Here is a 26241-nt window from a genome sequence, read left to right as displayed (position 1 = left end):
TTGGAGACACTGGGAGGATGAAGCAGTGGGTGGCGAAGGGAGATGAACACCAAATGGGGACCTAAAGACAGGAATGAGTATGGGGCGCCCCTGGGAGGCCATCCAGTGAATCACTGGAGTCAAGATGCGTGTTGGGTAGTGGGTTTAAGGCAACAGGTTGGAGAGAACCTCAGGGAAAGCAAGGCTGAGGAGAGGAGCAAGAGGTGTGTGAAGCCGAGTAACCTCCGTCTGCTCTGCTGTCCATTGTTTCTGCAGTGCTAAGTCCCATAAAGGCGTTCCATAAGCAGAGAGGGGAGGAAAGCGGGAGGTGGCGGGGCAAAGCTTCCTCCCCACCAGGCCTCCATCTCCCCAAGCGGGTGAGGGAAGGCCGGGAGGAAGGCGTTGGCAGCCCTGGGGATGGCCCATCCTGACCCGTGTCTCCCGTTGCAGCCGTCGCCTGCCCTCCCAACAGCCACTACGAGAGCTGCGTGAGCGTGTGCCAGCCCCGCTGCGCCGCCATCCGCCTCAAGAGCGACTGCAACCACTACTGCGTGGAGGGCTGCCAGTGCGACCCCGGCTACGTCCTCAACGGCAAGAGCTGCATTCTGCCCCACAGCTGCGGCTGCTACTCCGACGGCAAGTACTACGAGGTAGGGGCGCCGGCCCGCCCGTCTTCCTTGAGAGGCAGCGGAGTTCTCTCCCCGCTAGGAGGAAGATGGGTCACGGTGAACCCATCTTCTCTTCTGATGAGGATAAGATGGTGCTGTGGATTCGCAGGGAGGCGGAGAAGGGGGATGTGGGGGGCGAGAGGTCAAGGACAGGTCAGATGAGGCTCCGGACTTGGACATGCGCTTGGGTCTCACTCCACCCGCCTCCTCGCTAGCACTGTGTGTGACCCTCTCTCCCCTCCGTGCCTTTCTCTAAGCCCTTCTGATTTCCTCTCCTGTAAACCTTAGTCTGAAAGCTTCTGACGTGGCGGCTGTTTGGAAACAGCAAGGCAGTGAATCTGATATTTATACCTGTCTTAGCTAAGGGCTGTCTTAACTGGAAAATATGGAGCTCTAGGCTGGGAGGAGTGGCTTTCTCTCTTCTGTCTATTGCAGCTCCATGAGAAGGGGAGCGAAGGCTGCCACCTCTTCCTGTGCCATTTGTCCCTCTAGGGCTGTCCCCAGAGAGTTCCGTCTGGGCTGCCTAATGTCCTATTTTCCACATCCTACCCTCTGCTTCTCTCTCTTTGGGGGCTTCACATAGAGCTGATGAAGATGCCCTTCTTAGATGTCACTGAGTAAAACATATGCGCTTGCGAAATCATTTATGCTTCCACCCTGTAATCTTTCTTTATGTGCTGGAATACTAAGCTTAAAAAGATCTTGCCTGGAGAGGTTATTTAGCCCTAGGTTCTGCCTCTCGCCCATTCTCTGTTTAAATGATATCAATACCTGACGTTGGTGAGCAGACAGTTAACAACAGCATCTACGCAATAGCTGCTGTTTGCAGATCTCTGTGCTAGTGGTATTGTCGGGGATGATAAAGCATGTTCCCTGCCTTAAGGAACTAAAAAATCTATTCGGAAAAGGAGAAAAAAAAATGCACTTTAAAAACAAGAGGACAATTACAAAATAACATATCAACAAGTGAAAAATAATACCCTACAGCACTAATCAATTTTAAAATGAAAAAGAATCGAAGCATTAAAAGAAAAAAACCTAATTGAAGTGTCTAAATTGAAAATAAACTAGGCAAAAAAGAAACACTGCTTTCTTTCAGTAAAGAAATATTGTTCTTGTTCAAGAACAACTAAGTTGGCTTTACTTTGAGAAGAAATAGAAAGAGATGAATATGGACGTTACCTTCAATCTCATTTTAAGCGGGAAATTTGTTTAAATGTTGTATTAGAAAGATGGGGGAAAGTAGAGTAAAATAGCAGAATTGATCACAGAAGGCTTCTTGGCAGAGGTGAGTTTTGAAGTTAGCTCTTAGAGATATTGATTATTTGAAAGGAAGAGGCAAAACATGTGGGAGAAAATAATAACAGATTTCATTTTCCCACAGTCTGGGAGAAGAGATAACCAGGCTCAAAATTGAAAAATACTATTTCAATCTCTGCTCCCCTGTCCAGAGATTTACTGAAATGTATCCATTTATCAAGTGTGTCATGCTTCCCTCAACAGAGATCCTGAGTGTCTGTGACATAATGGATTGAGATTTGGGCTTGATCCTAGCGGAGCCAACACTGGTGATGTGTCACTGAACAAACTGTGTCATTTCTCTGAGCTTCTGTGCCCTTATCTCCAGAACATGACTAATAATACCAACTCAGTATGGTCGTTGTATAATCTATGCAGGTGCCTTAGTACCTGGCACCTAGCAGTTCGATGATTGGTAGCTGCTTATTGTTTTGTAATTCTCTTAAGAGGCATTTTATAAATTAAAGAAATCCAGGCGTGTTAATGAAATAATGCATATAAAAGCCCTTGGAACTCTCAGGAAAAGCACAATACAGCTCTCGGCAGCTATTAGCACCATCAACATTAGTATCCACTTTTCATCAGAAAGTCAGTGGGTTTTGACAACAGCTTATATCTGGAAAGTAGCAAATTCACAGGACAAATAATCCACACCTACTTGCCAGAGTTCAAGCAAGCTTGGAGGCTTGTTTATACGACAGATTTCTTTGGAAATAAAAAGAGAACACGTCTAGCGATCAGCATGTAGGGTAAGTACCCAGCTGTCCTTATCAGGTCTAATTAAGGTTGAGCAAGCAGCACTGGGCCCGTCTCTTTACTGGGATGCTACTTTTCATGATCAAGTTCTCCTGTAGGGTGAGTTATGGACCCTTGATCATATCCACATACATCAGGTTATTTTTCTCTCTCCACCCATGCAATGTCTGACTTCTTATCTGAGAGAGGCCAGACCATCCACTCAATTATTCTGCAAATCTGATAAGAGAAAGGAAGCCAATTTGTGAAGCTGCTGGCACCCAGAATATTTCACAGGTCTGGAAAGAGGTTCCGGGAACTACTTATACTCCATTTTAAAGGTGAAAGAATCAGGAATGGTTTTCTTGAGAAAACTCTTTCTGGAAGATCTTACCCTCTTCCTGCTTACCCTTGGATCTAAGTCAGATCTCTATTTGATATCCAGGGTTTTAATAAGTCTATTGTTAATGCAGAAAATTGTGACCAGACAGTAGAATAGGCCCTTCTTGTGCCATTAAAACATCTTCCCTGGAAAGCACTGTTTTAGAAAATTGAATTAATGCCTTGAGTGCCCTCATCTCTATGAAGTAAACCACTCATTGGGACCACACTCCGCTTGAACAGTCATGACCAATTTCAAACAGTTCCCTGAAATTCTTAGTCTAGAACAGGTACAAGATCAAGAGCACAGACTCTACAAGTACAGCCGTGTCTACAGATTGTAGAAAGAGTGAAAAATAATAGCTGTCACCAATTGATGATACACTTCGTTGCAGGTATTTAATATAAATTTTTATAATTCCCCACTATCTGAAAGAGGATGAGTGGTTCTTCTCTGGTAATAACAGCAGCTATTATTTATTGAGTACCTACTCTCAGCCGGGAAATGTGCATCACACGTCTTATTGAATTTAATCTTCACAACTACCTTGCAAGACATTATTATTAACTTCAATTCAGAGAAAGAAAATCAACACTCTGGGAAGCTGGCAGAGCCTCTCAGGGTGTCATGAGTAGGGTGGCAGAGCTGGGATCGAAACCTAGGTGGTCTGATCCCAAAGTTTTCCCTTCATGGACCCTAACTGTTATTTAGGTTTCTCACTTCAGGATATAGAAATAGAGGTATCTGCAACAGAAGTCAATTAGCAGTAGTTTATTTACAAGGAAAGAAGTTTGGAACAGTGAGTATTGTGAAATGTTGAAACTGTCAGCTACAAATTGGCATTTGCCATTGGCACTGCCATCTACCTCTACAGGGATTAAAACATGTGCTGCTTCAGCTGCTGATTTTTCAACATTCCCTGAAAAGAGTTCAGGGTAAAGAGCAGAACCAGGCATTCTGCGCTCTGGAAAAACTGGCAGGATAGGTCTTCAAATAGGCATTTTTAGGAGCCGATTTTATGTGCCCAATTCTTGTAGCTCCTAATGTCTAGAAAAGCACTAAAATCCTTCATGGTCACAATTGCTCCTCATGACTAGCAGAAACCTTCTGCAAAAAATAGGTACTTGATTGCATATATTCTCCCTTCACCAAAACCACATACATATTGACCCTCCCCCTTGCCTCTTTGGAGCAGTTTCTCAGAGCTATCTGAAATGCTGTCTCCTGGGCTATAGCCCTTATTTTGTCGCCAATAAAACTTAATTTGCAACTCTCACATTGTGCATTTTTTAAGGTGACAAAAATGGTTCGGCATAAGAATTGGTTCTCCCTTTGTTTAACCTAGTTAAGATTGAAGGGTGGGGTTTATCATTATTGAGTGACTTTAAATTTGTTCCTTCAAGTAGAGCTGATACTTGTTAGATGAATTCCCTACCAAGTATTTTCCTCTTCACCTAGATCCTTGACCTGCTTCCCATTCTGGTTGGTTGGCTGTGATTAGCTCTACAACCCACTGTGAAGATCCCCAAATTCTTTATTGAAACCGGCAGAGACTAGGTAGCATATAGTTTGGCATCTGAGTTACCCGGAAGGCGGGTACTGTTTAACTTGAAGCAGCCTCTCTTGTTGCAAATTTCACCCCCGTACTGATAGGCCAGCCCAGCCTGAAAAGGGTCCAGGTGGACTGGGCTTTGGGGTCCCCAACCTTGACCACCACCAGAGTTTCATGCAAAGGGCGCCTCTGTTCCAGCCCAAGCAGCTGTTCTGGAACAGCGACTGCACACGGCGGTGCCGCTGTTTCCGGCGCAACCTAATCCAGTGCGACCCGCGCCACTGCAAGTCGGACGAGGAGTGCGCGCTGCGCAACGGGGTGCGTGGCTGCTTCAGCACCAAGACCTCCTACTGCCTGGCGGCCGGTGGCGGCGTCTTCCGCACCTTCGATGGCGCCTTCCTCCGCTTCCCAGCCAACTGCGCCTTCGTGCTCTCCACTATCTGCCAGAAGCTCCCCGACATCTCCTTCCAGCTCATCATCAACTTCGACAAGTGGTCGGCCCCCAATCTCACCATCATTTCGCCCGTCTATTTCTACATTAACGAAGAGCAGATTCTCATCAACGACCGGAACACAGTCAAGGTGACGAACCTGTCCTTGATTCTTGAGAAATGTACCCTGGAACGAGGGCCTATCTAGGGGGCTGTTTACTGTGGTTTTCCCGGATAATGAGTTTAACAGGCTGTTTATTTCATACATACCATAGACAGATAACCAGATTTTAGAGAACTGAAAGTGTAAAGATTCTACAGGCATAAGCAAGGGCCCCATTTAGTCCTTCGCTTACTAGTGGTAAAGAATCCACCTGCCAAAGCAGAGGACATGAGATGTGGGTTCAATTCCAGGGTAGGGAAGATCCCCTGGAGGAAAGCAAGGTAACCCACGCCAGTATTCTTGCCTGGAGAATCCCATGGACAGAGGAGCCTGGCGGGCCACGGTCCAGAGGGTCACAAAGAGTTGAACACAACTGAAAGGACTTAGCACATACGATTCCAAAGGCCTTGCAGGATATGTACAGTATCTCAAGGACATAAGGTCAGCGAGTATCCTAATAAAACTTCGGGTGATAAAATGGTAGATAAGTCAGCTTTTACTCTGAATTAATTTCCAAAAAGATTCTCATTTGTTTATAAGAGTTTGAAATTATTCTTGGCTCTGCCACCTGAATGAAGACCGACTCTTTCGTTTCTGCCATCCTTTCTAGAAAATGAAAGACAGCAAGCGTTTGCCTGTAAATACAGCTGCTGCTGCTGCTGCTGCTGCTAAGTCGCTTCAGTTGTGTCCGACTCTGTGCGACCCCATAGATGGCAGCCCATGAGCCCCCCACCCCCACCCCGTCCCTGGGATTCTCCAAGCAAGAACACTGGAGTGGGTTGCCATATCCTTCTCCAATGCATGAAAGTGAAAAGTGAAAATGAAGACGCTCAGTCGCTCAGTCGTATCCGACTCTTAGCAACCCCATGGACTGCAGCCTACCAGGCTCCTGCGTCCTGTAAACACAGCTACCTAAATAAAAACGGGTGGGAGGGATCGTCCCTCACTATGAGAGCGCCCCCTAATGACACGCCGAGGGAAAGAGCACAGAGGAGAGAGATGGTGAATTTCTCTTAGAGTTGGCTGTTCTCTAGGAAAGTTGCCGGGTTTCTTCTGAATCTTACAACGGTATATAAATAAATGTGAATATCCAACCCGACCCCCCCCCCCACTCCATAAACTAATGCACCACTCCGACCTGTATTCCTCCCATGTTTCCATCTGAGAAGATAACCTGCTCTGAAGTAGTGGTGGTGACTCCCAGTCACCCAGTCACTCCGCTAAACCAGTCGGCTGCAGGCGGACTCTCTAGAACCGTGGAGTCAGCCCGCCTCCCCCCACCCCGTGTTGCAAATTCCAGCTAGGTGGGGCCAAGGAGAGAGCCAGCACAGGCATAGTAATGTTTTTGCAATTGAGTGGTACTGTATCTGCTTTCCACCACTGTTTCATGCACTGGGAGTATCTCTATTTAAAGAGTCAGTGAATAGCTTAGTATCCAGCATTAGGCAAAACGCTGGTAGGGTTTTGCAAGCTTAAAAGGAAGAGTCTGGATTTTAATACTGGTTTTTAACTTCAGTGAAAGTTAATCTGCTACTGTTTTTGACACTCTAATTCCTTTTGCAAATTGGCCCACATGGACATGACTGCGTGGGCCCAGAATATATCAGCAAGAAAGCAAAAAGGGATCACCTGAGATCAGAACTGACATTGTGCTGAATAAAATACTCCCAGCCACCAAAATAGTAAAGAATCATATTTTTTAAAGGCTTCTGCTATGTTTTTTTAAGCAACAAAAGTTACTGATAACCTAAGGGGGGAAAAGAACAATTTATTTTGTAAGTACAGAAAAGGCATGTTATGTTCTGTCCTAAGGGCTAAGAAAAGAAACTTATAAAGCAAGATAATGACAAATGGAGAAAATACTGTGCCTATGGGGCCTCTGGGAGGGCATCTCCTGTTCGAACATTATAAATAAGAAAACAATAAACATAGCAATGATTCCCCAGATTCATTTTAATTGTGTTAGACTCTCCTTAGCGCAGGATTGGGATTTTGTTTTCAGTAATTGGTTTATGCTGGAGAAAGTTTTATACAAAAATCTAGCCACTTGTGTGTTATACCTTTCCATCATTTTTATTTTAATCTCTCTGCCACCATAGTTTGCTTCTTTGGGAGGAACTGTGGACAGTAAGATGAGTGACCACTCAAATTCCTGGGCAGGCATCAGCAAAATACGAAATTCAGCCAAACCTCCTTGCTGCCTGTTCTTGTAAATAAAGCTTTAGTGGAACATAGCCTTGATCATTTAGTTACTTTTGTCTGTGGCTGCTTTTTTTTGCCACGAGGATAGATCATATGGGCTGCAAATCCTAAAATGTTTACTCGGGACTTTTACAGTAAATATTTGCCAATCTCTGCTTTGAGGGTCATTTACTTCTTCTTTCTCCTTTAACAGGTGAATGGCACACAAGTGAATATTCCATTCATAACTGGCCTGGCAACCAAAATCTATAGCAGTGAGGGGTTCCTGGTGATTGACACCAGCCCCGACATCCAAATCTACTACAATGGCTACAACGTCATAAAAATCAGCATCAGCGAGAGGCTGCAGAACAAAGTGTGTGGCCTTTGTGGCAACTTCAATGGGGACTTAACTGATGATTACGTGACCTTGCGGGGGAAGCCAGTGGTGAGCAGCGTGGTCCTGGCCCAGAGCTGGAAAACTAATGGCATGCAGAAGAGGTGAGAGTCTCCAGTCACTAGACTCAGTGGTCCCAGTCTCCCGTGTCTATGACAGATGTGGATGAGGGAGGTACTTTGTATAGCAACACCCTTCCTCTCCTACAAAGAGCTAAGCTCAAGATCTTTGGAGTTTTCATCATACAAACAGGCACAGTAATTTCTTGAACAGCAGAGGAAGTAACTAGACTTAGATGATAAGTCTGAATTTTTGTGTCATCCAGCCCTTGGCCAAACAGAAGAGCGTTCCTAGGATTAGAACTCTAAAGCCTTGGCCATCTGCCCAACTGGTCAAGTTTAATTTAACTGCGACTGGGCATCCTTGCTGAGGGTGGGATTAAGAGTTAACCCAGGAGAAGAGGGTTCTTCCTTGCTCCCTAGTGCTGAGACGTCATGTCTGTGGCATGCTAAGTCACTTCAGTCATATAGCCTGCCAGGCTCCTGTCCATGGAATTCTCCAGGCAGGAATACTGGTGTGGGCTGCCATGCCCTCCTCCAGGGGATCTTCCCAACCTGGGGAGTGAGCCTGCATCTCTTATGTCTCCTGCATTGGCAGGCAGGTACTTTACCACTAGTGCCATCTGTACCTCTTACCAGAGGCTTGGTTGCACAGGCAGAAGTTGGTGGGAGTCCAGAAAGCCCAAGAAAGTAGAAGTCACTGAGGTTATTATCAGGCCCCTCTCTGGCCAGCTGAGATAGTAGGAGCTAAGCAAGTTATTTCAAAGGTGTGTAGCTTAAGAGTCCTTCTGGACTGCTGAATCATGTTAATTCCTCTCAGGTTCTAGAGCTACACTTCTCTTTCTTGGCATTTCTTTGCTTGTACAATGATTCTGTCCCCTTGAGCTTTAACATGCCAAACGTCAGCTGAATTCCCAGATGTGGGAATGAAGCTCTCAAGCCTCTTTGACTTTTCTGCAGCTTTAAACTGAAAAATGTGCCATAAATTAGACCGTCCTGTGAATTGTGGGACCCAGAGCTGGAAAGAACCTTGGGCGCAATCTGGTCCAGTCTTTTCCTTTCTAGGTGCAACGGAGGCTAGAGTAGAATGATTTAGATGAGAGGGCACAGTAAGTGGCAAGGCCCGGATTAGATTTCAGAATTCCTAATGTGATGCTTTCTCTAAAATGTCACTTCTGGGACCCACAGTTAGAAAAATGACTCCTTTGCACATTAAACTATTCTGGGGCTTCCAAAGATGAGCAAGATTCAGCTTCTCCTTAGGAATCATCATTCTGTTTGAGCTTCCTTTTCCTTCTTATTTCCTCTTTTTCTTCTTTTATAAATGGTTTTAGCCTGACACCAATTTTCTTGTGAAGAATTTCCTTATGGTCTCTGGTAACTAAACTGGAAGTGGTTTAGAAGCTTCTGGGTTTCCTTTCAAATCTTTTATTTATCAACAGTTATTAACTTTATTTTTGATTGATAATAATATAATTATTGTTATTGTTATTGGTTATTATATCAGTATCTGTTAATAGTTATTGTATCAATCATATCAGTCAATTATATAAAAGGTTGTTGTTGTTTAGTTGCTAAACAACAGAGTTGATTGTGTCCAACTCTTTGTGACCCCATAGACTGTAGCCCTCCAGGCTCCTCTGTCCATGGGATTTTCCAAGAGGCAAGGATACTGGAGTGAGTTGCCATTTCCTTCCCTAGGGGATCTTCCCAACCCGGGGTCGAAGCTGCATATCTTGCATTGGCAGGCAGGGTTTTTGTTTTTTTTTCCTACCACTGAGCCACCAGGGAAGCCCACATCAAAGGTTAATGGTTATTATACCAATATCTACCCAGTGACACGTTGCTGCTGCTGCTGCTAAGTCGCTTCAGTTGTGTCTGACTCTGTGAGACCCATAGACGGCAGGCCACCAGGCTCCCCCGTCCCTGGGATTCTCCAGGCAAGAACACTGGAGTGGGTTGCTATTTCCTTCTCCAGTGCATCAAAGTGCAAAGTGAAAGTAAAGTCGCTCAGTCATGTCCAACCCTTAGTGACCCCATGGACTGCAGACTACCAGGCTCCTCCGTCCATGGGATTTTCCAGGCAAGAGTACTGGAGTGGGGTGCCATTGCCTTCTCCACGTTAGCCACTATCATTTTATTTTACCCTCACTTGTCCCAAAGTAAGTAGAAATTACCTTGACTTTCGAATCCTAGCCTGGGTTAAGGTTGGGATCAGCACCCACACTCACTTCTGGGTTAGCTGAAGAGGTCACCACTGTGGTCTCCCCTCCCCCACCCCCACCCCCCTGGCCATCTCAGACGCCTGGCGTTGCCTCCTGGTCTGACTACCTCTTTCACCCCCAGCTGCAACGAGCTGCAGTTCTCACAGTACGCAGCCATGTGCGACAACGTGCACATCCAGCACATGCAGGGCGACGGCTACTGCCTGAAGCTCACGGACATGAAGGGCTTCTTCCAGCCCTGCTACGGGCTGCTCGACCCCCTCCCCTTCTACGAGTCCTGCTACCTGGATGGCTGCTACAACCACAAGAAGTTCCAGCTGTGTGGCTCCCTGGCCGCCTACGGGGAGTCCTGCCGCTCCTTTGGAATCCTCAGCACCGAGTGGATTGAGAAGGAGAATTGCTGTAAGAGAATTATTTTATTTCTGCAGACTCTCCTCTGAGTTAGAAAGCACAGCTTGGCCCGTGGCGTCACTTGTCCGGGGCTAGCCGCTGGTCTCCATCTCTCCGCTGTAGATCTGCTTTGGGGGTTGAAGGGTGGAGAGGTGTGGGCTGCAGCAGATTCTGTGAGGGGGCACTTTCAGTGGAGCTTGACTCCCCACTAGGTCCAGTTATGGAATTCAGAATATCAACTGAGGAAGGTGGGGTTCTCTGGGTTGGAAGAGAATCAGTGTAGTGTCTTCTAAGATTGCAGGACAGAGCATGGGGCTCCTAATTGATTTCAGTGCCCCAAATTCAGCTCTCCAAAAGCTCCTTTCACAGGAGTCAGAGCCCAGAACACAAAGAGAAGGCAGGTGGCAAATGGCAGACTGAGCTGGCTGTGTCTGCCTGGTTGCAAGGAAGCCATGATTAGATTTATAAAGGGATTATACCTGTGCTATTGATAAAATAAAAATCTGTAGACTCTTGCATTTTTTTTTTCTGTAGTAAGAAAACTATTTTGATGTCCATTATCCACTATTCTCTGTGTTTGTTTTCTTGCCATGTTAAAAAGACAGATGGAGCAAGTAAGTATGTGCCTAAATTTGTCATGTCCATATATGTGTGTCCATGTACATAAATGGTCACTCTGTCCCATGAATGCAGTGTGACCCTGCGTCCGTCAGAATGTGTGCTTGTCCCTCAAGGCACAACAGCAACCCCATGTACATACAGGTCCTGCCGCGAAAACTGGCCCTGTTTGTTTCAAGACGGAATGTTCTCATCAGTAAATCTGCACACCACACCTGACAAGAGTAGGAATACACAATTCAGAACCTAAAAAAAATGTCATTAATTAAAATATGCACTCAGCAATTTCAAAAACTCTTAAGCAAATGGAGTAGTTTTTGTTGGCAATCAATAGAAATGTTTTGTTTGGTAACTTTAATATTTTACCCTCTTCTGTTAATAAGCAATGCTTTAAAGAGCCTAAACTGTTTTGAACTTGAGAAATTGTCTGGAATTTAAAAAAATATATCAGTTTTTTGTTTTTAACCTCAAAACTTAACCTCTGTATTGGGCACGTTGTATTTGCCAAGTAGTAAATGGCCCACTCTGTTTGTAAGTGAGGTTTTGGTCTTCTTGGGAGCTGTAACCTCCACACTTTTTTTCCCCTTATTCTCCTGGGTGGTTTGCATATTGTGTTAATCCACCAGCACATTCATTGGGTGGCTGCTGTGTGCTTAGCACTGTCTTAGGTGCTGAACATACTAGGCAATAAATGGGTCTTTAGAAAAAGAAGCTTTTAAGAAATAAGTATATTTGGTGGAATATTACTTAGCCATTAAAAAGAAATAATGCCATTTGTAGCAACAAGGGTGGACCTAGAGAGTGTCATGCTGAGTGAAGTAAGTCAGACAGAGGATAAGACATGTCCTATGGCGTCCCTTATGTGTGGACTCTGAAAAGAAATTATGCAAATGAACTTGTTTGTAAAACAGAAAGAGCTTCACTGGTTTAGAGCACAAACTTTATGGTTGCAGGGAGGAAGGATGGGAGAAGGGATGATTAGGGAATTTGGAATGGCCATGTACACACTGCTATATGTAAAATGGATAAGCAACAAAGGGCTACCGAATAGCCCAGGGCACTCCGCTCAATGTTATGTGGCAGCCTGGATGGGAGGGGAGTTTGGGGGAGAATGGATCCATGTATATGTATGGCTGGGTCCCTTCACTGTTCACCTGAAACTATCACAACACTGTTAATTGGCTATTCCCCAATACAAAATAAAAAGTTTAAACTGCAAAAATAGCAAGTAAGTGTATTTAGCTGATGGTGAGGGCTCTACTGTAGTCATCTTTCTAGGAATTAAGATAGACTGATGCGACTCCATTCCTGTCCTCTCACCTGCTATAATAGTCATTTAGCAGAAGGTCGGGAGAAGCATCTGCAGTTATGGGACAGCTTGAGGGGTTTGTTTTGTTTTGTTTTTAAACTCTTGAAGCTAACTTGGCTCATGCTGGAGTTGAATCATGGCTGTTTCTTTAACACTTCCTGTTAGAAACCATGACAACGAGGAAGATTATTACACCTGGATAGGGAAAGAGAGTCTTTAAATAAAGAGATGAGTGTCTAAAAGAAAGTGTTTTCCATTAGTGGTTCTCAAACTGAGATGTTAATGAGCTTGCAGGTGGCCTATGGGCTCATCTGCTGCAGAAATATTGTTTGTAATCTGTTGGTGATGACACCTCACATACATTTGTATTTTACTTCGAGTTTTCCCTGTTTTGGCAAAAAAAAAGTGCCATTAATCTCAGTCAGTGCTGGTGAGTTGTTTGTAGATTTTGGTTTGTCTATTTTTACAAAATTAAGTAGAAGCATGTGGACCGTGAATAAAAAAAAAAAAAAGACTAAGAAGTCTTGGTTTAAGGGGCCTCTCTGGGACCTTACTGGCCCTGAAATCTTCATTCTTGGCAACTACTTGTTGAGCATCTACTGTGAGGTGGCCAGGTATTGGGAATATAGAGGTAAGTGGTTTGGACTCTACAGCTTATATAAATATAAAGATTTTGATGCACTTGGTGGTGGTACAGAGCAGTAAGTGCAGGAATCTCTGGACGTGCTGGCAGTTCAGCTTGTTTGTATCTTCCATCCTCCTCACTTACCTTCACCTGTGCGTGACTTTGGGTACATTTCAGTTGTGATGCCAAGTTACAATACTTAGCCGGCAGAGATTGTAAGGGCTGGAAGAGATAATGCCACCAATGCATGAAACACATAGCAAAGACCCAATTATTAGCTATCGTCATTACTGCCTGGAAGGCTGCCCTGTCTGTTAATTTGTATCTGCCATCTGACCATCACCAGGTCCATTGAAGTGGCAAGTTCAGAGTGTGACCACATGCTGCCGGGCATCGCTGTGAAAATCAAGTTGTGTGTGTTTCTGTTTGTTTTCCTTTTTAGCAGGAGTGGTTGAAGATCCTTGTGTTGGGGTGGACTGTCCCAACCGAACCTGTGAGCTGGAAAATGGAGGGGAGCTGTGTGGCTGCATTGAACCCCCTCCCTATGGAAACAGTGAGTGACAGCTGCCGCCCCACCCCCAAGAAAGGCCCAGTGGGGGACTCCTGGCAGCCTTGTAGGAAAGCTCCCTGGTGGGAGACCGCATGTCCCATGCTGTGGGTTAGAAACCCAAATAATGAAGTTTTCATGAGCATTTAAGCAGAACAAGAAAGGAACCCAACCTCTTCAAAGTAGGTAATGTTCATTTCCTTGTAGCTACATCCCTTTCTCCAATAAATGATAAACGTAAATTTGTACATTCATAGAATCAGTCAGCTCCATCTGAGGCCACGTTCAACATCAGAGAGATCCAAATTGATCTTTCAGACTCACAGGGAGATAGGGTGGTTTGGCGAAAACATGAAACAATCAGGACGAGAGGGCCAGGTGCTTAAAGACGTGTTTAAAGCCAGCTGTATTTTCCCCGAAGCTTTTCAGCAGGTCCCAGAGAAAACTGAAATGTTGAAGCGAACTGCAAGCAATTAGGACTCCAGGTCCTGTTCTTAACCGCAGCCCCCTTAAAGTAGCAATGACCTTGTCCCTGGCCCAGAGCACACCCATTTTGTCAGCTTGAAGGGGAGCTGCTTTGCTTCCCAGCTCCATGCCCTTGGTTGGACCAGGGAACTCAGGAGGCATGTGCTACGTTTAGCATCATCGAATGAATGCCTGGTTGACCAGAGGGCTCCACAGGAGGGGCCCACATGAGCTGTCCAAAGGCTTCACCAAAGCAGACAGTGTTTCTCTCTGCTTCGTTAGTGCTTGTTAGCCTGTGTTTGTGTAGTCATGGAAAATGTCCATTGGTGCATCCCATGACAAAAAACAAGAGCTCCTAGTGCTGGCCTGGGTACCAGCCCAGGGCTGCCCTCACTTGAATCATGTTTTTTAGCCAGGCCACAGCAAGCCAGACACGGTATGGAGCTTACAAGAGTAGCTACTACCAGAATGGGGCAGGAATCCTGGGTTTAAGAGAAAAGAGCAAAGATGCTTTGTATAGCACTTTCATCTTTTAAAAAAGGCTCTGGCATTGCTCAGGTTATTGCTTTGAATGACTTCATGTATTCATTGAGATTGATCAGAGCTTTGTTAGGTATGCTGAAGCCTCTGTGTGAAGATCATCAGCTTCTTCTGAAGAGGACAGGGTGCCACGCCCACTCCCGCCGCAAGGGCAGCTCCCAGTGACTCGCCTTTCATAATACCTGTGTCCCCACAGACTCTCACGACATCATTGATGCAGAGGTGACCTGCAAGGCGGCTCAGATGGAAGTGTCCATATCTAAGTGCAAGCTCTTCCAGCTCGGCTTCGAGAGGGAGGGCGTGCGGGTCAATGATAGGCAATGCACCGGCATTGAGGGCGAGGACTTTATCTCCTTTCAGATCAACAACACCAAAGGGAACTGTGGAAACATTGTGCAGGTGAGCAACAGGAGCCAGAAAGGGCAGCCGGCCTTGGTGGCGACAGCTCTGGGCATTTGCACACTGACCATCCTTAAGCCAGCTTCAGGGCTGTAGCTTAGAACATGCTCCTGGAAAACTGCAAAAGACACCCATCATTGAGTGCTAGTGGTTGATTGAACTGAAAGCAAGATAAGGGACATACTTCTTTCCCTGCTTTGCTCTGTCTGCTGTCATCCTTTGCCCTGAATGTTGACACATGTTTTTATCTCTTTAGTGCTTTTATTGTTCTCCCAGGTAAAGACAGCTGGGTTCAGCTATTTCAAGGGGTAAGGGTGTCCCAGACATCATTTAACAGTTGGCTGCAGAAATAGAGCAAGGTCACAACTTTTTGTCTTGGGCTATCCAATTTCTAGGTTAGCAAAGCATCTCACCTCTCTTCTTCCTGTGCCTTCCTGCCATCTTTCTTTTTTTTTTAAATTTTTTATTGCAAAATATTTGCCTTACAATATTGTGCTGGTTTCTGCCAGTCATTGACATGAATCAGCCATAGGTATACTCCCACCTTCCACTCCCTGCCCCTCCGGGTTGTCATAAAACACTAGATTGAGCTCCCTGTGTCACGCAGCAAATTCCCACTGGCTACCTATTTTACATATGGTAATATGTATTTTGTTAACTGTGTATATTAGCACTTTTTAATCAGCGAGTGAAAGGAGCAAGATGGCAAAACATGTATGTATCCATTTGGGTACTTGTGGGCATGCCTGGTACAAGATTTGACGGTGGGGGGCGGGTAGGATTTTGAATTAAGAATTGAAAGATGATATGTATTTTACCTCAGGATGGCAATACTTCATGCTGTCCCCAGCTTGGGTTCCCACAGATAACTGGGGGCTGGTAGTACTTAGAATTCAGTGGTACATGAAGTCACCCTTGGTGGCATTCAGAGTTATCAGACTGAAGGGTGCTGTTGCCATCCATTTAATACTTTTTTTTTTCCTTACTAAATGCTGAGACTAGCTCCATCCTGATTTATACTGGCCTCTGGGTTATGTATGGAGTGAAGCCATTTCTCTACTTTTAGGCCCGTGGATTTAAAATGCAAGCCACATACCCACACCCAGATGTAATGATTTCTGACCTTGCTTTGCTCTGCAGTCCAATGGCACTCATATCATGTATAAAAACACTATTTGGATCGAAAGTGCCAACAATACTGGCAACATCATCACCAGGGACAGGACAATCAACGTGGAATTTTCATGTGCTTATGAGCTGGATATCAAGATCTCCTTGGACTCCGTTGTGAAGCCTATGCTAAGGTAGAGAATCTCGCGGGCTGTGCACATCGCTCTGTCTTTTCCTTGACAGTTAAGGTTAGCGTAATCAAAATTTCTGGCATCTATCTTTGAAGCACTAGGAAAGGATAATTCATGTTTTCTGAACTCAGATGTCTTACACCAGTGCTGTTCGATAGAACTTTCTGCAGGGATGGAAATGTCCCATATCTGTACTATCCAATGCAGTAGCTGTATGTGGGCATTGAGCTCTTGAAATGTGCCAGGGGAGCGGGGCACTGAGGATGTGAATTTTTAGTTTAATTTTAGTGGCCGCATGTAGCCTATTAGACTTCACTTCTCTCTGCGTGGCTTTCCCTCTGCATTTTCAGCTGGGAAAATGGTAATTGGATAGACAACATTGTTTGGGGTTCCCTACTCATGACTGTGAGAACCGGAGTATTTCCTGCCATGTCAGTAAACAAAGGATGTCACAGTTGTCAGGGATTGCAGCCACCATGAATGGTGAGCTGATGAGACCTGAGGCAACTCAGGAAGGAAAGAATACCTGCCATCTAGCAGCCACCAGACTGCAGCTACTCCCTAAATTGAGCCCTGAAAAAAAGAAGCTTAGGATGTGAAAACAGGATACTGGCCTCAGACAGCTGAGGTGCATATCCAAGGAATGATTTCAGTGAGCCCAGACCCTTGCATCTTCCCATACATAGAAAAGTACTAAATTCCTTAACTTGGGATATCTGGTTTTCTTTCATTAACAGTAATTTTTGGATGTTCAGATTACCTGCCCTTTGTTGCAAAACTTCTATATAACCTGGTCCCTCCCCTCCCATTCTTGGAGCAGTTCTGTCAAGGTCATTTGAAGTCCTACAAATTCCCACCAAATAAAACATAACTCTCAACTTTTAGGTTGTGAATATTTTTTTAAGTCCATGACTTTTTCCCTTATAGTGTCATTAACCTGACGGTTCCAACTCAAGAAGGCAGCTTTACCACCAAGATGGCACTCTACAAAAACGCCTCCTACAAACATCCTTACCGCCAGGGTGAAGTTGTACTGACAACGCGAGATGTGCTGTACGTTGGGGTCTTTGTGGTCGGAGCTGACTCCACACACCTCATTCTGACATTGAACAAATGCTACGCCACCCCCTCCCGTGACAGCAACGACAAGCTCCGCTACTTCATCATTGAAGGAGGGTGGGTAGCCTCTTCTTGAAGGACGGTCTCAGAGCCTTTAGTGTTAGATTTGTCTACATCTTTTTTAGGGAAGAGAAAGGTAACTAACATTTGTTGACTACCTACAGGACTAGCATTTTGCACACAAGAACTATCTAATCATTATGACAACATATGAAGTAAATGTGATAAGCTCCTTTTTTATAGACGAGAAGGCTGAGGCTTAGTGAAAACAAGCAATTCCTGAAGTCACACAGCAATTTAGTGGTAGATCACCAGTTTTCTGTGACATTAACTATAAAATGCTCTATTCTCAATGTGAAGAACAGGGCATTCTGTCCTTCCTACTTTGAATTTCAATCTGAGTTGAATGTGGATTGTCTACAAATGAAAGGAGATAATGAGAATTACTAAAGTTGGTGAATAATGCATCTATCAAAATTTAAAAGGAATTGGAATAATAGCCTGTAGGTGAGTTTTCTACTCACCAATATGTGCCCAGCACCTAGTATATTTCCTGAAAAACAGTGGTTATTCGACAAAATTATTGAATGAATGAGTGGGTGAATGAAAAAGAAGAAAAGACTATGAACCAATCAACAATCATGATAATTATCTTTATTTTTTTTTAAACACTTGGTGGTTTTGTCAAGCAACAATAATTTCTTAACAGGTTTATTGCATACATAATTTATGGGCAATAAAATGCATTTGCTCTAAGTGTAAAATTCAACAATTTTTGGTAAATTTACACAGAGAAGTGCAACCATCACCATAATGTAATTTTGGAACATTTCCATCACCCCAGTACATGAATTCCTAAAAGCAGATGACTGTATTTATCAAAATTCTTTCTTTTATAAGTGGTAGAGACCATTTCAAACAAGTTTATGCAACAACAAAGTACTTAACGTTTACAAAACCAAATCACATAAGTAGATGTGGCTTCAGGAGTAATTGGGTTCAGGGGGCCAGTTGCTGTCAACACTCCCTCCCTCCCTCTATCCTTTGTCTCTCTGTTTCTGTCATTGTCTCTGTCTATCTCATTGTCCTCATTAGACACCAGCATTTTTTCAGCATTGTAACCCTCAGGAATGAGCATTCCTTCTAGTCCCAATTCATGGAATCCCTGGGAAGGAGTAGGATTAGCTTTTCTTGGATGGATTCCCTCTCCTTCGTTTGGAGAAGATGCAACATTAAAGTGCCTGATGTTGGGGAAGGCAGTTTTTTTGACCCTCTTAGGGTTCCTGGCTGGGTCTGAAAATTATCTGGACAAAGATTAATAGGAGAAAAGCATACACATTTATTTAAAATAAATTTTACATGACATGGGAGTCTTCATAAGGAAATGGAGACTCTGAGAAATCGTTCAAACTGAGTATCGTTTTGCCCCATTTGACAGAGTGGACAGTTGTGGATATGATAGGTCCATCGTGTGTGGTCACTGTAGTGAACTGAGGGAAATCTTAGCCAGACTCTTCAGACTCTTCTCAGCGCCCCCTTGACTTTGGAGATAAGAATGCTCCTTTCCTCTGGTGTACCTCTCACAGGAGAGTTTTATGGCCTCTTTCAGGGGAGAAGAGTGACCTTCCTGATTCTGTCATTTTTCTCAAACTCCTTCAATTGAAAACATTCAAGGTGCCAGATTTGGGAATAGTGTTTCTTGAACCCTATCTGAGGCCTGAGTCAGCATCCTTCCCTGGGGTGCAATGGATAGGTATAATTAGCCTTCAAGTTGGGGAGGGAAGGAATAGTTCCCCCAAAGAAGACTATGCTTCTAGGCAGACAAACAATAAACATCCACTGTTTTGCAGATGAACAGGCTCAGAGCCTGAATACAGCTCACCCAAGGCTACCTAACCAGCAAGGGGCAGAGGAAGAAATCTTTCAGGTACCAAGGTACATCAACTCCCTACCTGGCCAGGTGTGGCTTATAGCCTGGGTTGCTGAGGCATTGAAGGGGATTTTCAGCAAAGGCCTCATGAAGGCACTATCTTTCTGGGTTGATTTTTAGCCTCCCTGGAGGCAGAGGGAAGAGCTTGAGGATTACATGGTATCTTGCAGATCCAGATGCTCTGGCTAATGTAACACGTCTCTTTCTCCATGTGTTCCCTTGCTCTCCACCCCATCATGGTCTTTTCTCCCAAAATAAAAGGGCTATGATTTGAGCCACTGTACAAACCCTGGTGGGTGGGCTCAGGCTGCCTTTGAAGGACACTGTGGCATTTAGCATTTTTTAAATAGTATTTAATAGAGTTGACCCAGAGAGGGAGAGTAAGTGAGCACGTTCATAAATCTCAGCTTCCCCCAGGGTCTGGATGAAGGTCTTCAAATTAAACTGTTGTTGGGTGAGAAGTAATTTCATCATGTGAGAGAATTTTAATTCATGAGTCCTTTTGACCTTTCTTGGAGGAATGTGGTTATTGTTGTTGTTGTTTTTTTTCCAGTGAGCTTATGGGAAAACTGACGCTCAGTGCGGAATGACTGAGCAGCAGAATGGTTCTGCATTGGAATTTGGGAGTGGGGGGGTCAGCTGCTTCTCTCCAGCTACACGGGGGTGGGGGGGGGAGCAGAGATGCCACCGCTGTCTACCAGTGATGCAACGATCTGAGCACACAAAGGTCACTTCTCTGTTCTCTGTGTATGCCCAGACGGAGGAAAGGACACCATCCTTCCAATTGTGGACAAAGGATCCTGGTGTTTGGTTTGTTTGCCCCCTAAGGCGACATCCAGACAGACTGTCCCTGTTTCCCGAGGCCCCTTCCTTCTGCTTCCTGTTTTTCTGACACTTAAATCTCAAATCATCTCTCTAAGAGTTGGGGGGTCTAGTTAAGAGGGAAGGTTTGGGGACTTTCCTGGCGGTCCAGTGGCTGATTCTGCATTCTCAGTGCAGGGGGCCTGGGTTCCATCTTTTGTCAGGGAACTAGATCTCACCTGCTGGCACTAAAGATCCTGCATGCTGAAAGAAAGGTAGAAGATCCCACGTGATGCAACTAAGACCTGACACAGCCAAATAAATAAATTTTTTTAAAAAAAAGGAGGGAAGAGCTGCGTGAAGACCAGAGGGCTGAGAACACTGCAGAAGCCTTGAACCAATTTAGATTATTCAGATGAGTTACAGTGACCAGGAAAAGCACAGCTAGTAAGTTTTTGTTTCAGAGCTTTTAGGAAACTATTGCCTTATAGACTAAATTACCAAACTGAGCAGGTGTGGGGATCCTGAAGAATAACATTACTTATAATTTTCCTTATCACTAAACTATTGAATTCTGTGGGCCAGGGGAAGAAAACATAAGGAGAAGAGCCACCCATTTTATCTTGATAAGATCTTTTTTAAAGAGCTTCTTGGCTGCGATGGGCCAGCCTTGGCCATGGCAGCACAGTTCATTCATTCGCTCACTGATTATTCCCAGAGGTTTTTGGGGGGTTCTAAAAATTAAGTATAATTTTAACACCACATTTCAAAGAAAACAGTCTGAGAGTTAATACTGTTTGTAATGTTCCAAAAGTAAAAATACAATTTATATATAATTGTATACACACACACACACAGAGAAATGTTCTCTTGGAGTTAAAAGGTGTGTCATAGCTTTTATTTGTCCGGCAAATATTTGTATGAGTTTGACTACACAGCATCTAAATATTCCTTTTTATTTAAAATTTTTATTTATTTTTTTTTATAGTAGGTCCTTGTTGGTTATATATTTTAAATATAGAAGTGTGTACATGTCAACCCCAAACTCCCAATCTCTCCGTTTTCCCCACCCTACCCACCTGGTAACCATAAGCTCCTTTTTTAAGTCTGTGAGTCAACGTCTGTTTTGTAAATAAAGTCATTTGTATCATTTTTGTTTTAGATTCCTCATCATTTCTTTAAGATTCCTCATATAAGCGATATCATATGATATTTGTCTTTCTTTGGCTGATTCAGCATGATAATCTCCAGGTCCATCCATTTGCTTCAAATAGCATTATTTCATTCTTTTTAATGTCTGAGTAATATTCCATTGTATATATGTACCACGTCTTCTTTTGAAATACTTACTGCATGCCCATCAGTGTGTTGGAGACACAGTGACGATTACACCTTGGTTCATGTTCCCCAGGGGCTCAGCAGGGTGTGGTCGGCAAATTTCAGGCAAGGCCACTTGTTCCTGCCTGATCAGGGCATATTTATACTGGAGGGGGAACCACAGACGGGCATTGGAGAAAGAGCAGGGTTAGTTAGATGTGCAGAGAGGCTTCCAGGTGGGGGAACAGTGTGTGAAAAGACCCTGGGGCATAAGAGACTGCGGGCCATTTGGGGAACGCCAACGAGTGGAGGCAGATACCGTTGTCCCTTGCCTATTGGCTCAGTACCGCAAAGAGGGGAGGAGGGTGGTCCCTTCAGTTTATCTGTCTTCTCCCGCTCCCATGTGTTTTCACTCTGTTGGGAGACTTCCCAACAGAGCTTGAAAAAGGGGCCCCTCCCCAAATTGCTAATTAACTGAAGAAAGTACAGAAGACGTAGGGACTCATCTTGTGTTTAACTGATATCCGTAAAACACAGCATTCTGAAGGAGAGGGATGAGAAACTGACGTGTGGGAAAATTGAGTACAGGCCCTCCGGTTGTTTTGTCTTTAGTTGCAGTTAAGATGCTAATTTGAGGCGCTATTCGATGCTTTTCCAACAAACTATGAAACTGAAGGGAGTCCTAACAAATGATAAGCCCACACACTCCAGAGGTCACTTTCAAACGCAAAGGCATTTTTACCGTTCGTGATGGTTTTGGGTGGGACATGAACGTGTGAAGCAGAGCGTCCCTTTCTTTCTGAACAGGTGTCAGAACATTAAAGACAACACCATCGGCATTGAGGAGAATGGCGTCTCGCTCACCTGCCGCTTCCACGTCACGGTCTTTAAGTTCATTGGGGATTACGACGAGGTCCACCTGCACTGCGCAGTGTCCCTCTGCGATTCAGAAAAGTACTCCTGTAAAATAGTAAGTGAGAGTGTGGAAATTCAACGCGCGTCTTTATTTCTCACGGCCTCAGGTTTCCCCACATGGGGATGGTGAATGCCAAGTTCAGTGGCTCTTTAGAGGCTTTTTTTTTAGGGCTCAAGGCCCCTGGCGGTGGCTGAATAACAGTCGTCTTCAGATGCCCAGGAGTGATAGTCATCTGTGCCAGAACAATAAGAGAGCAGGGTAGAATGATGACCGTTTACTCTTCTCTGTCTCTGAAATGTCAGTCTGTTGTTGGTGTAACCTTAGACCAGGGTTTCTTAAACCTCAGCGCTACTGACATTTTGGACCAAATGATTCTTTGCTGTGGGGCTGCCCTGTGCTTGTTGACTGTTCAGCACATCTCTGACCTCCACCCACTAGACGCCAGCACCTCCTCCCCTCTTACAACACCTGAAATGCCTCCTGGAATTGCCCAGTGTCCCCTGGGGGAAAAATTGGCCCTGTTTGAGAACTACTATGCCAGAGCCTCAAAAAGCCAGGTCACCGAAGTGAAGGCTGGGGCCAAGCTCTCCTCCGCTTAGAAGCAAACTCCCAGGCTCGGTATGTACTTTATCCAGGTCTCCTTTAGGCAGGGGCTATCCCACAGATTATCAGATCCACGCTCTGGGCCTGGGGCTCTGAGGGGCTGGCAGATGAGGTGACAGATGCCAGGCTTACATCTCCACCATATACAGCTATGTCCCTAAGGTTTTACTGCGCTGGTCCCTGGCCCCTAATCCCTAACAGTGCAGCTTTACCCTCACCTCATGTTGACAGATGGCCTCCCAGGTGGCTCAGTGGTAAAAAACCTTCCTGCCAGTGCAGGAGACGAGGGTTTGATCTGCGGGTTGAGAAGATCCCCCGGAGGAGGAAATGGCAAGACATTCACTCCAGTGTTCTTGCTTGAAAAATCCCATGGACAGAGGAGCCTGAAAGTCTACAGGGTTGCAAAAAAGAGTCAGACGTGACTGAGCGACTGAACAACAACATGTTGGCAGAACTGAGATGGGGCGATGGCCCCAGCTGCTTACCGATGCTGGTCCATACATTACTATCTGATCTGATACAGGATCCTCCTTCCTAGGAAGGGAGCCTTTTTGAATCTAATTCTAGTGTGGAGAATATATTAAATTCTGTTCAACATAAAGCCCCAAGTCCCAGGGGGCTCAATGATCAAGAATACATTGCTCCTAATTAATCTGAGCTGTAGTAGTGCTCCTGGCTGAGCCCCTGCCTCTTTTGGAGGTGAGGATGTGGTGAAGAATAAGTTATCAGCTTGATTGTGTGAAATGTTCCCTTTGGTGTTCTGTCTTTCAGACTTGCCCTCAAAATTCCAGGACTGCCACGGATTATACCAAGGAACCTAAAGAACAGATCATTTCAGTGGGACCTATTAGGAGAAAAAGTATGTATGTTCCCTAAAACACTCTAAATGATTAAAAAATGGGATTTGAAGATTCAAGCTAACTCTGGGGTGTGTTGTGACTACGACATGAACCTGGTGAACCAGGAGCTTGAGGACGCCTGTTTGGGGACCCCCGTTTGCAAAGCCTGCCATAATCACAGGTGTCCATAATGACATCCTTTCATGGACTCCTAAAAACTCATGGGAGTACTAGGCCTTTTCCCTTGCCCCTCCTCTCTTTAAAGCCTTGGCCGTAGATAGGAGATGAAGAGCTAGACTGTCTGCAGGTAACTTGTCCAGGGCTGTCTTTCAGGGCTGGACTGGTGTGAGGACAATGGAGGATGTGAGCAGATCTGCACCAGCCGGGTGGACGGGCCTCTGTGCAGCTGTGTGACGGGCACCCTGCAGGAGGATGGCAAGAGCTGCCGAGGTGAGCACACAGCCTCCGGGCGGGCAGCCAGGGGCACAGGAAGTTCTTGACTCCCAGAAGGAGACATTCCAATGCAAGGCCCCGTGGGTCAGCAGCTGACCTATAAGACCTCCAGAGAGTAAGAAGGAAAGACGAAGCAAACACCCAAAGAACTTACTGCTGTTGTTGCATTACTAAGTCACGTCTGACTCTTTTGCACCCCCGTCGACTGTAGCCTTCCAGGTGCCTCTGTCCGCGGGATTTCCCAGGTAAGAATACTGAATGGGTTGCCTCCTTTTCCTTCTCCAGGGGATTTTTTTTGACCCAGGGATTGAACCCATGTCTCCTGCTTTGGCAGGTGAGTTCTTTATTGCTGAGCCACTAGGGAAGCCCACTCAAGGAATACTAGCATCTTTTTGGTTTTTTTAAACCTTTGAGTCCGTGATCTTTTAACTAAAAGATGGAATTTTTTTTAAAGAAAGTTATCCAGCCATTTAATAGAACTTCCCAGGTGGTGCTAGTGGTAAAAAATCCGCCTGCCAATGTAGGAGACACAGGAATCGAGGGTTCGATCCCTGGGTCAAGAAGATCCCCTGGAGAAGGAAATGGCAACCCACTTCAGTATTCTTGCCTGGAAAATTCCATGAACAGAGGAGCCTGGAGGGCTATAGTCCATGGGGTCGCAAGGAGTCAGACCACAGCTAAGCAACTGAGCACACACACACATCCAGGCATTTAAGAACCAAGTAGTGACCTTTAATCTGGCCCCCAAGTCCAGGACTGGGGTGTGTGATCCATCAAACACACTTGCCTGCAGTAGCCTTAGCTACCAGGTTTCCCTGACACCTTTTAAGTTAGCAGGATTCATCTAGAGGTTGAGTTAATTTCACTTCCTCGCTGCCACAGTCAAGTCCATATGGAGAAAGTGGGTTCTTGGCGTTGAGGAAAGCAGGTGCCTTTATTTGAATCCACCAGGATGGCTGATCCATGTCAAGCAGGTACATTTTTTCCTAGGACTTACCATGTCGCTCTTTCTGTTCACAGCCTCTAATTCTTCCATCGAACTTCAAGTTTGGATGCTGCTTCTCGTCATGACCCAGATTTCATTATGGCATTTTGTCTATAAGTCAGGCATGACCTCATAATTCACTCAAGGTTATATATAAAGTACTGTAATTTACTTACTTTGACCCCCTGTAGGCGATAAGGTGTGTGCCCTTAAGTCAGAACCTATTTGAAATTGTCCACAGTCTCAAAGTGATGCCATCTCCCCCGTACGGTCAGAGTTCCAGAAAAGAGGGAAAAGCCATGCCACCACCCCCCCTTTCAGAGTATGCAAACCGGCTTCTAAAAGTTGCTTGTGGAAAGCATGTATCTTCCCTAACATTTCCAAACAATTGTCACTAGGAACGTTCGGCTCACAGGAAAAACCAGTAAAGGAAAAAATTCTGGTGAGACAAGTCTACCTGGAAATCTAAGCAGAGAAATCTACCCCACCAGTAGATCCAGTGCTGTGTCGGGATCATAGTTTTTACAGAGGGAGGGCCTGGTGGAATGACAGGGAATATTGAGAAGCAGTGATTGGAAGGCTTGACTCCCTCTGAGGGGTCTCTCCGGTGTTTGGAAGTGTCTGACCTCCAATTCACCTGTGTTCTCCTCCCCCTGCCCTCCTGTCTGCGAGTCCTGCCAGGGCCAAGTGTCCACCTCGTATATTGTTTGCTGACCTGGGGAACCCCACCCCCCATCCTTCCCTTCAGACCCACACTCTTCTCTTTTACAAATCAACCGAATAATTTTTAATATGTTTTATGCTTAAATAAACTCTGTGTTCAATTATTCTCATTATTCGGTGGCCAGAATCATTCATATTGATGTGAAGCTTTGCACACCAAATAGCATCCTCTGATATAAACAAAGAGACAGCTAGAGCAGCAGCAATTGGAGCAGGTAGGCCCTGCTGGCTGGAGCTCATATGCATTTTGTTATGTGGCTGTTTGTACTGACAGAGCATTAGCGGGGCAT

General features: G+C 45.1%; 1 protein-coding gene across 1 annotated transcript in view; it reads left to right on the top strand.

Moving 5' to 3' along the window:
• The window catches only part of TECTA (tectorin alpha), an 81283-nt gene extending 55284 nt beyond the window's left edge, over positions 1 to 25999 (top strand). The window contains exons 12-23 of the mRNA XM_018059641.1: positions 430 to 629; positions 4814 to 5197; positions 7605 to 7891; positions 10148 to 10473; positions 13456 to 13566; positions 14762 to 14964; positions 16105 to 16268; positions 17193 to 17441; positions 22240 to 22402; positions 23723 to 23810; positions 24124 to 24240; positions 25264 to 25999. Of these exons, the coding sequence (XP_017915130.1) occupies positions 430 to 629; positions 4814 to 5197; positions 7605 to 7891; positions 10148 to 10473; positions 13456 to 13566; positions 14762 to 14964; positions 16105 to 16268; positions 17193 to 17441; positions 22240 to 22402; positions 23723 to 23810; positions 24124 to 24240; positions 25264 to 25364 (2393 nt within the window). The 3' untranslated portion in view covers positions 25365 to 25999. The remainder of the gene's footprint in view (positions 1 to 429; positions 630 to 4813; positions 5198 to 7604; positions 7892 to 10147; positions 10474 to 13455; positions 13567 to 14761; positions 14965 to 16104; positions 16269 to 17192; positions 17442 to 22239; positions 22403 to 23722; positions 23811 to 24123; positions 24241 to 25263) is intronic.

This window comes from Capra hircus, chromosome 15 (genome assembly GCF_001704415.2).
Source record: "Capra hircus breed San Clemente chromosome 15, ASM170441v1, whole genome shotgun sequence".
Taxonomy (NCBI): Eukaryota; Metazoa; Chordata; class Mammalia; order Artiodactyla; family Bovidae; genus Capra; species Capra hircus.
This window is presented reverse-complemented; position numbering and strand designations above follow the sequence as displayed.